At 36.3% G+C, this 10537-nt stretch overlaps 1 protein-coding gene across 1 annotated transcript in view; it reads left to right on the forward strand.

Annotated features, from left to right (window-relative positions):
* The window catches only part of LOC106096084 (cysteine-rich venom protein 1), a 32946-nt gene extending 23202 nt beyond the window's left edge, over positions 1 to 9744 (forward strand). The window contains exons 2-5 of the mRNA XM_013263643.2: positions 3136 to 3336; positions 3402 to 3562; positions 3657 to 3754; positions 8561 to 9744. Of these exons, the coding sequence (XP_013119097.1) occupies positions 3136 to 3336; positions 3402 to 3562; positions 3657 to 3754; positions 8561 to 9149 (1049 nt within the window). The 3' untranslated portion in view covers positions 9150 to 9744. The remainder of the gene's footprint in view (positions 1 to 3135; positions 3337 to 3401; positions 3563 to 3656; positions 3755 to 8560) is intronic.
* Positions 9745 to 10537: the final 793 nt, after the last annotated feature.

The raw sequence follows: 10537 nt of genomic DNA on the forward strand, positions 1-10537 counted from the left end.
AAAAAGTTATTGCGGATTTTTCATATAGTCGGCGTTGACAAATTTTTTCACAGCTTGTGACTCTGTAATTGCATTCTTTCTCTGTCAGTTATCAGCTGCTACTTTTAGCTTGCTTTGGAAAAAAATTGTAAAAAGTATATTTGATTAAAGTTCATTCTAAGTTTTATTAAAAATGCATTTACTTTCTTTAAAAAAATCCGCAATTACTTTTTGGGCAACCCAATAGTTAGGAGAATTCCTTTACTGAACATCTTAGTAATATTGTCAAACCGCTTGCAATATCATAACTTAAGGAGTCTAAAGTGTTTTAACTGAAAGATTTTCATGTTTTGGTCAAACTTCACGGCCCCGTGGCGTGGAGGAAACCGAGGCGCAGGAACTGGGTTCGAGGTTGTTATCCCCTCCTAATACTGCTGATATTTGTGAGGCATTAAGCCTAACTTCTCCTCAAAGACGTGTCGTGCTGCAGCACTCCTTTCGAACTCGGCTTCAAAAGAAGGTCCCTTTTGATTGAACTTAAACTTGAGTCTGACAGCAGATATGTAAGATGCTTGCTCCCTGTTTCTTAATAAAATGTTCGTTGGCAATATTTATCACACGTTTAAAAAATGTCAGGAGCAATGGCAGACGAGGAAGTTTTCAAATATCGAGCGATCTTTTTAAATTTATTTCTTGATAATATGTGTCTTCTTGTTTTGAAAATGTAACGCAAAAAATATTTTTAAAAACCGCTCAATTTCTTGATAATATTTAGATTTTTTTTAATTGTTATATTTTTTTTTTTTTTGATTTTATTTTGCATTTCAATTTTTAAAATTTTCTTTCTACCGAATTTTTAAGTATATTTAATTATTTTTTTTTTTGTGAAAAGCAGCAAGTGCTTATTTGTTTTACGAAAATTGGACAATTTTTTCACTTTTTAGCTAATATCTTTATAGTAAATGTTAGCAAATTTGTTTTTTTTTTTTTAACACAATTAAACAAAAGTCACAAATTGTGGAAAATTACCCACAGTAATATGGAAGTATTCCCAAAAAATATGTTATACCGCAATTATTTTTAAAAATGTTGATTGTTTTGAATAAAACTCCAATTCGGCCCAATAGCTAAATGAAAGAGGGCAAAATTGGCTCTAATAGTTTGGTTGTTGTTCTCGTGATTGAAGCATATTTTCATTTTGGTTTTGGGGTGCTTTTTCACGAGGCCAAACTTAATATTGCCTTACTTTAAGGGTAGAGTCAACATGCAAGCCACTTTTAAAACGAAAACTAGTTTTTCGAACGATATGGATATTATTTTCAGTTTTCTGTTTACTAGTGTAGTTAATAAATTTTTAATGGTATCTAGTTCTAATTTTTATTTCCTCATATTTATTAAGCAATGAATTGCTTGTCATCTTACCTGCTTCTTTATTATCAAGCAACGTTTATTTTAATGATCCATTATATTTGGAACTCCATTGAAAATGAATTAGAATCAATTAATTACTTCCTATCACATTGATGGCGAAAAACAGCCAGAAAACTGTCGCCACCTGTGGTGCTGGGAATCAAAGGTATCAACATACACAAAAATAACTGGCATACAATAGAGCATCTTCGATTGAAATGAAAACAACCAAAAAAATAAAACACAATAAAGCAAATAAGCTTCTGCCCAAAGAAATAATCGCTTATTAAGGCTTTTTAAGCATGTACGGGTGTTTCAAGGTTTCCTCCTCGGCATGAACAGGAAAAAATATCCATAAGCTCAACGTGATTCATTGAGCGGAGCAAGGCAAATCAATCTTTTTATACGGCTGTTAACTGATGATTTCTGATGTTGAAATTTAGTCAGAAAAACACAAACTCGTACAAATTTCCCATAGTGCTGGAATCATATAATAGCTGTCAGCTTCTCACATATACAATGTATTTACATTCACTGAAACAAGATAAATTAAATTTAAGCAAACAATCAAGTTTGTGGCTTAAGTCTTTCGTTTTCACGCTGGCCATTTGACGATTGTGCCTTCAGATTTCGTTCTCCGCAGACTTGTTGGCGTTTTTGCTTCTCTGCGGGCCTCCCAGAAGTTGATCAATTGGTGTTTATGTCCGACTGTCGCCCTAATGATGAATTGTGATCAGATCAGATAGCACACAGCCTTTGTTTTCTTAAAAGCAATTAAATTAATGTTGCTAGTTAGCGGATGTAAAGCACCGCATATTTTGCACTAAAAGCATGTTCCTTTAATTAATGACCTGTTTGCCGTTTAGCAGCCCATGATAAACGACTTCGTGAAAGGACCTGTGAGTGAGGCAAATGGCCGAGGGCCTGGTTTTTAAAGGGCTTTCAACGGGCAATATCTCAGAGTACATTAAGTTCTTTTCTCCAACACCCTATGAAGGCCTAGGCAAATGTATTTCGGCACATTGAATGAAACGAATGCTTTATGATCAATTTGTCATGTTTGATAAGGTGGTGTGCACAGAAGAGTGAGTTTCTGTTTATGGCTACTGAGATAGTGTTCATAAAAATTTTGATTCTGAAGTTGGTATCACAGTTTGAAGAACTACCGTATAAATGAATATTTAGTTCCTCTCGATATTTCGTTGCCATAGCATTAACACCATAGGAAAATAATTTTTAGTTTTATTTTACATGCTTTTAAGCTTTAGATTCATTGAAAGAAAAACACGTATAATTTATGTAAACAGAGTTTTGTTTAAATAAAATGCGGTGATTTTTTGAATAAATTTCAAGCCCAACAAACTTGTTGGTTACCAAATTAAGCCGACGTCATTACCATGCTAAAGGGTTTATGATTTAATGAAAGACCCCCCAACAATGACAACCAACTGAAAACCTTTCGCGTTCACGTTCTTAACTAGAAGCTAAGAGAACGGATTCTTTGTACATGGGGCGATTATAAAGCATGCCTAATTAAAGTATTCAAACTGGTAACAAGAAGTGAAAATAACTTTGTGTGAGACAACAAAACTAGAAACTGAAAATGATATGAGATGAGTCAATCTTATGCAAATTGAGTAATCGGCATTATTTTAAAGAAGAGCGGTTGTCCTACAAATATATGTTTTTTTTTCAGTCATTTTAATGCTGATACATTTTCGTATTTCTTTCTTTTGTTACTTACAGCGGCTGGTGTCACAGAGGAAGAAAAAGAAATCATATTGAAAGAACACAATAGGTTAAGGCAACAAGTAGCCACGGGACGTTATCCCGGTCAGCCAGGTGCAGAGAATATGCGTGAAATTGTGTGGGATGAGGAATTGGCCGAGAGAGCCCAACAATGGGCGGAGAATTGTCAGTTTCGTCATGATCCCCATAGGACAATAAGTAAGAGAGACTACATACCATTTCAAAACACACAATGCTTAACCACCACATCTTTACCTCCACAGATCGCTTTACCATGGGTCAGAATTTAGCCATAATTTGGAGTACGGCGCCCTTGGACCCAGAAGATGGTGATTTCCCCTCACGCATACAAAGTTGGTTCAATGAAGTGCAGAAATATTCGTTCGGCGATGCTTGGTCTCCCAAAACCGGTCATTATTCCCAGGTAAGATGGCACCAACGGTATATTCGTATGATGAAATTTTATAACCTTTCGAAATAATTTCGTTCTCTTTGCATTAATCCCTTATGGCGAGCAGTTGGTTTGGGGTGAAACTAGTTTGGTGGGTTGCGGATTTGCCGAGTATAAGGACAAGTCGAAATACAATAAATTATACGTATGCAATTATGGACCTGGGTAAGTATTTGTACATGAGTTAAGACTTTCTCAGCTTTGGCTGGATTTATGCATTGGGGCTAAGACCAGGTCTAAGGTTGCACCCTGTGCGAATTTTGAACCATTATTCTTTATCCAACCGTTTCCCTTATTATTGATGTAGCCTTGATAAGAATCGATTTCTAAATGTCGCCCTATAGGGGCTTAAGAAGTAAAATCGAGAGATCAGCTTATATGAGAGTTATATCAGGTTATGGACCCAGTACAATGAAGGTCGTAGGAGAAGTCGTTGTACGAAATGTAAGCAAAATCTGAAAATAATTACTTAATTATTCAGAAGGTCATAAAAATCGTCATAGTACAACATTTCAGCTAAATTGGATAAGAATTGCACTCTTTAAAGGCTCTAGAAGTAAATTCGGGAGATTGGTTTATATCAAAGCTAAATCAGGTTATGGACCTAATCAAACCATATTTAGTGAAGGTTGTGCAAAATTTCAGGCATATCAGACAAGAACTGCCCTCAAGGGGCTCAAGAAGAACATTTGGGAGATCCGTTTATATGGGAGCTATTTCAGGTTACGAACCAATTCAAACCATTTTTGGCACGTATGTTAGATGTCATAGAAAAAGTCACTTCGCAAAATTTCAGCTAAATCGGATTAAAATTACGTCTTGTAAAGGATACAAAAATATAATCGGGTGATCGGTTTATATGGGAGCTATATCTAAAAATAAACCGATATGGCCCATTTACAATCTCAACCGACCTACACTAATAGGAAATATTTGTGCAAAATTTAAAGCGCCTAGCTTTACTCCTTCGAAAGTTAGCGTGCTTTTCACAGATCGACTTAAAATCTCATTCCTATCAATAATATATTTACTTTATGGGGTCTTAGACTAATATTTTGATGTGTTACAAACGGTATGGCGAAGTTAGTATACGCCCATCCTATGGTGGACAAGCGAGCGTAGCCACTTTTCGAAATGTGCACCAATGGATGCCGTGTCATATGTGCAAGGAATCTGTTGATCAGGTAATTTCTTTTCTGTAATATCAATTCCACGAATTAAAATCTTCAATTCCAAAATGCCTAAAATAATCAAAACACATGACCCCCTAATAGCCAAACGTAAATAATAGCATAACATAAAACAAAAGCAAAAATATTTCGTCAGATCAGCAAAAATAAATCATCAATATTCTAGTAGACCTTTCTATCTTAACCAGCAGCCCTGTTTTCTTAAACAGCAGTAATAACTGCGTTCCCATTCCCAGCAGGCAAGAACTGTTGTTTAAGGAAACATTTTTGCTATTTTTATACCCTCCACCATAGGATGGGGGTATACTAATTTCGTCATTCTGTTTCTAACACCTCGAAATATGCGTCTGGGACCCCATAAAGCATATATATTTTTGATCGTCATTTTAAGTCGATCTAGCCATGTCCGTCCGTCTGTCTGTCGAAAGCATCCTAACTATCGAAGGAGTAAAAATAGTAGCTTGAAATTTTGCACAAATACTTTTTATTAGTGTAGGTCGGTTGGGATTGTAATGGCCCAATTCGGTCCATGTTTTGATCTAGCTGCCACTTAAACCGATCTTGGGTCTTGACTTCTTGAGCCTCTTGACGGCGCATTTCTTGTCCGATTTGACTGAAAAATTGCATGTGGTGTTTTGGTATCATTTCCAACAACCGTGATCGGTATGGCTTAAATCGGTCCGTGTTTTGATTTAGCTGCTATATAAACCGATCTTGGGTCTTGACTTCTTGAGCCTCTAAAGGGCGCAATTCTCATCCGATTTGGCTGGAATTTTGCATTAGGTGTTTTGTTATGACTTCCAATAACTGTACTAAGTATGGCGCAAATCGGTACATTACCTGATATAGCTGCGATATAAACCGATCTGGGATCTTGACTTCTTGAGGCTCTAGAGGGCCCAAATCTCATCCGATTTGGCAAAGTTTTGTACGACGGCTTCTCTCATGATCTTCAACATACGTGTCTAATATGGTCTGAATCGATCAATAGCTTGATACATCTTCTATAAAACCGATCTCCCGATTTTGCTTCTTGAACCCCTATAAGGCGAAATTCAACCGAATGGACTGAAATATTCCACAATAATTTCCACAATGTTTAGCATTCAATTCATTTATGGTCCGAATCGGACTATATCTTGATATAGCTTCAATTCTTTGTTTGCCTAAAAAGAGATACCGCGTAAAGAACTCGACAAATGCGATCCATCGTGGAGGGTATAAAAGATTCGGCCGAACTTAGCACTCTTTTACTTGTTAATAACAAATTTCGTTGAGTGAGCATAGTACATTAATATTGCTCTTAATTACTTAAATGAATTTGAACTACCACCACAAACACCTACTATGCTCATGTGTTTCTTGTGCAAAAAAAACACTGTTCAATTTTTAATAAAGCATAACGCCTAGTTCTCAGAGGAGGAAGTCGGGAAATTCAATCTTATAAGTCGGGATTCCCAAAAAAAGAAAAATTCAAGTCAAGATTCAGTTTTCATTAACAAACAAAAAGTGCGCTTGAAGTTCGACCTGCCCGAATGTTATATTGCTTCCTCCACAGATCGAATTTCTCTAGTTCTTTGATCAAATTGTTATAAACCGATTTACATCCAGTGGTTTATGGTTTGATCGTATAAAAATGTTCCACTTTTACTTCTCTGACAAATGGGATATCGGTTCATGGCTGTTGAAAGTCATAGCAAAGCACCATGTCTAAAATTATAATAGCATCGTCTTGGAGAAGTCAGATAGTGATATCGGTTTACATGGGTGCTATTTCAAGTTAAATAAAACATGGCCTAACTGGTTGTGGACCCTGGACGTACTTAGAAAAAAAAAACAATATGAAATATTTTATCCAAATCAGGTAGTTATTAAGCCCTCTAGCAGTTTAAGAAGATCGGTTTATATGGGACTATATCTAAAATAAAAAAATGGGTCATTTGAAATCCAAACCGACTTACACCAAGAAATGATATTCGTGCAAAATATCAAGTTTCTATCTTTAGTCCTAAAGTTAAAACGCTTATGACAAACAGACGGACAAAAAGTCATCTCTAAATCCACTTAATATAATATTACTATAAAGAATATATTTAGTTTACAGGTCTAAGACCATTATTTAAATGTTTAAATTTTAGACAGAACCATAAGCGTATAAATATGTGAGCTAACCACCACCCAACAATTTTTTAGACCGCTCTCCCCCCAGAATATTAAAAATTATAATTTTTCGACAAAAAGTTATTATTTCATTGCTATTTAAAGGGGTTTAGCTCCCAAAAAAAGCCTGGCACAACCGATAAAGAAAACGGAGAAAGTTGGGAACCAAAACTTTGAGATAGTCAGTAACTTTATCTACCTCGGCACCGCCGTAACCGAAACGAATGACACCACTTTTGAGATTAAGCGAAGAATAATACTGGCAAACAGATGCTACTTTGGACTAAGTAAGCAGTTAAGAAACAATGCCACCTCTCGACAGACGAAGAATACACTATACAAGACACTGATACTACCCGTACTGTTATTTGGTTCTGAAGCATGGGTACTTGTGAAATCAGATGAGGCAGTGCTTGGAGTATTGGAGAGAAAGATTCTTCGTAAAATATATGGACCAGTTTGCGTTAATGGAGAATATAGGCGACGTATGAACCACGAGCTGTATGAGCTGTATGACGATGATAGCATAGTTACACGCATCAAAATACAACGGCGTTGCGTTGGCTAGGTCATGTTGTCAGAATGGATGAAGAAGCTCCAGCAAAGAAGTCTTTTGAAGGCAAACACGGTGGTACACGCAAACCGGGAAGACCAAAAGCCCGATGGAAAGATCAAGTTGTGGGAGACACCTCGAAACTTGGTGTCAGAGATTTTAGAATGAGCGCAGAAGATCGAGGCGCTTGGAACGCTCTTCTTCGTTCGGCAAGTGGAACAAATATTCTGTCATAGCCAATTAAAGTAAAGTTAAGTGAGCTCCCCCAAAAAGCTAGGCTGGCTTCGCTAGTGGATAGAATCAATGTGCACTACAAACGGAGACAAATATACTCTTTGTACACTGAGGGGGTATCATCCGGAGAACCGTCTATATGAGGACAATATCGAAAGTTGAATCTATATGTCCCATACATGGCACTGATGTTGAAGCCACTAATATAACTCATCATGCTAAACTTCGTTATCGGATAGCATTTTAGGTGAAACCAGTAGGGTCCTTGGAGCAAACTACAGGAAGGCGGACGGATGACAAATCGACACACGGATGGACAGATGAATCTATTTTGACTGCTTCAAATATTTATACTTGTTTGCACAACTATGGCTGAGAATGTGCCATCATGTTTATGTAGACTCCAAAAGTGGGGATTTTCCCATATTTTCCCCAATAGTCGGGACAGCCACAGAGAGTCGGGATAAGCCCGACCGTCTGGCAAGCCTATATTGGCATTCAGTTTTCTAAAATCATTAACACTGTAGCGTGACTTTTACAAGCAGACAGATGAATATGGATAGATAATCTTAGAATTTGACAACGATCAAGAAATTGTATTCTACATAGGGTTGGAAATAAGTATATATATATATATATATATATATATATATATATATATATATATATATATATATATATATATATATATATATATATATATATATATATATATATATATATTGTGTCTTGATAAATTCCTCCTCCTTATTACAGCAAAGTATGGGCTCTTCTTATACCGCCTGAACAATTGCATCCCTATTCTAATAAACAAAAATGTACTTTTATTTTTAGTGGCAATGTCGTTGGCTATAATCCCTATGAAGTTGGCAAACCTTCATGCGGTACGTATGGCATGAGACCCTCGAAGCGATACAATGGCCTGTGTGCAGCCCCCGATCCCAGTTTGGTCACCGACAATGCAATCGAAACGTATGAGTACAAAACCACTAACAGCAATTCATACAGTGCTTATAACACAAACAAACAAAATACGCAATACGCTGCCACTACTAAAACACAATATAACAACCAGAATAATAACAATTACAATAATCGTAACAAGCAATCATCTAATTCCTTCAACAACAACCAACAGGCGGCGTTTGCGCAAACAACGTCAACATCGTCGAAAAAAAGTGGGAGCTCGTTTGGCACCAAGAACTACGGCGGCTCACAGGCATTCACCACGGAGAGTTCACAACATACCTATCGTAGCAAGCTCGAGTCCTACAAGCCAACACCAGAGGAATTTAAGAGATCCGTATTCAAGCATACCATTCTTCGGACTTCAGTAGTTGAACCAGTGGAGACTCAGCAGCAACCGCAACAGCCATCCCAACCCAGTCGTCATGGTTGGAGCCTTTTGTCGTGGCGCGGCTAGAGGCGCAGGAACTCTTAACATTTAAATCATTTGCACTCGCCAATAACTTACTACTGTGTAGTACTGATTTTTTTGGTCCTTTTACTAAAGGCCAAGACATTTTAATGTTTCTTTCTATTCTATTTCTACTTCGAAATATCTGTTCATCAAATTGTAATTATAATTAGAAAGCTTATACCACATTTATGTTAGCAAGTTTATGCAACACCGCCATAACCTGCATTCGCATTTCCCCCAGAATCAATCAACACTGCTTAATATGCCATAAATGATGATGAAATGAATCATTAGTTAGATTTAAGATGAAACACCAAGAAGAGAAACAGGAATCACAAACAGAAATGCATTTGCGGACTAAACCGTCTGACTTGGCTAAAGTATTAATTATAAGTAGCACCCGTCATGCTTAGAGCCAACATCATACATAAATATCGAAAGTGAGAAAGAAATCTGACATTCTTTGCCATCTGCTTCATGATTTTTAAATTAAATGTATTAAATTTAAATATTTATATTTTGTGTTTGTTTATTTTGTTTTTAATTTCTGTAAATTATAAATGCAAGAGAATTCAAATAAAATTGAACACCAACAGGAGACATAATTTATGTTTGCACAAAAGCGAATGTTTGTATCAAATATTTGTTTACATTCAATATGGTACATTCTAATCTAAAACGCACTCACATCTCTGTTCTGTCCTGCCCAATTGAGCAAATGTATTGACAATTTTCAAATGCCACTCACCCCCTTTAACTGAAATCGTCAATCGTGCTCGTGTGCTTTCCATTGAATATCTGTTTATTTGTCAAAAACAAACTCGTATTTGTGAGTAATCATTTCGAAATTGCGATGTGTTTGTATTTAATAATACATGGCTACAATATTAATTGAATATTTTTAATAAAATCATTAAAACATTTTATTTAAATCTTTAAAAAACTATTGTTTATTGTTAAATAACAAACTGGTCGGATGAACTTCACTCTACCACATAAACGAGTTTCTAAAAGAAGGCCCTTCATTCGAGATCCATATTGTCCTAATCGTACGAAAAACAATAATTCATTAACCCTAATGAATGGCAAGATACAGAAAATTGTGAAAAGTGGAAAGCCTAAAAAGGAACTGCAAGAAAAATACAGGATGACGAAGAACCACTGGAAACGGGACAAAAATTGTTAAAACCTCAATATCAACCAGTAAGGAAGGGCAAAAGTCGGGCGGTGCCGACTGTATAATACCCTACACCAACCCTTTAAGTACATGGACCTCGGCGGATGTTTTTCGATGGGTCATCCAACAATCCGTATCAAATTTCTAGCAAATATGTTCAAACTGTAATAACTACGGTTGAAAAATGACAACATTATAGTAAATTACCCAAAAT

The sequence above is a fragment of the Stomoxys calcitrans genome, chromosome 2 (assembly GCF_963082655.1).
Source record: "Stomoxys calcitrans chromosome 2, idStoCalc2.1, whole genome shotgun sequence".
NCBI lineage: Eukaryota > Metazoa > Arthropoda > Insecta > Diptera > Muscidae > Stomoxys > Stomoxys calcitrans.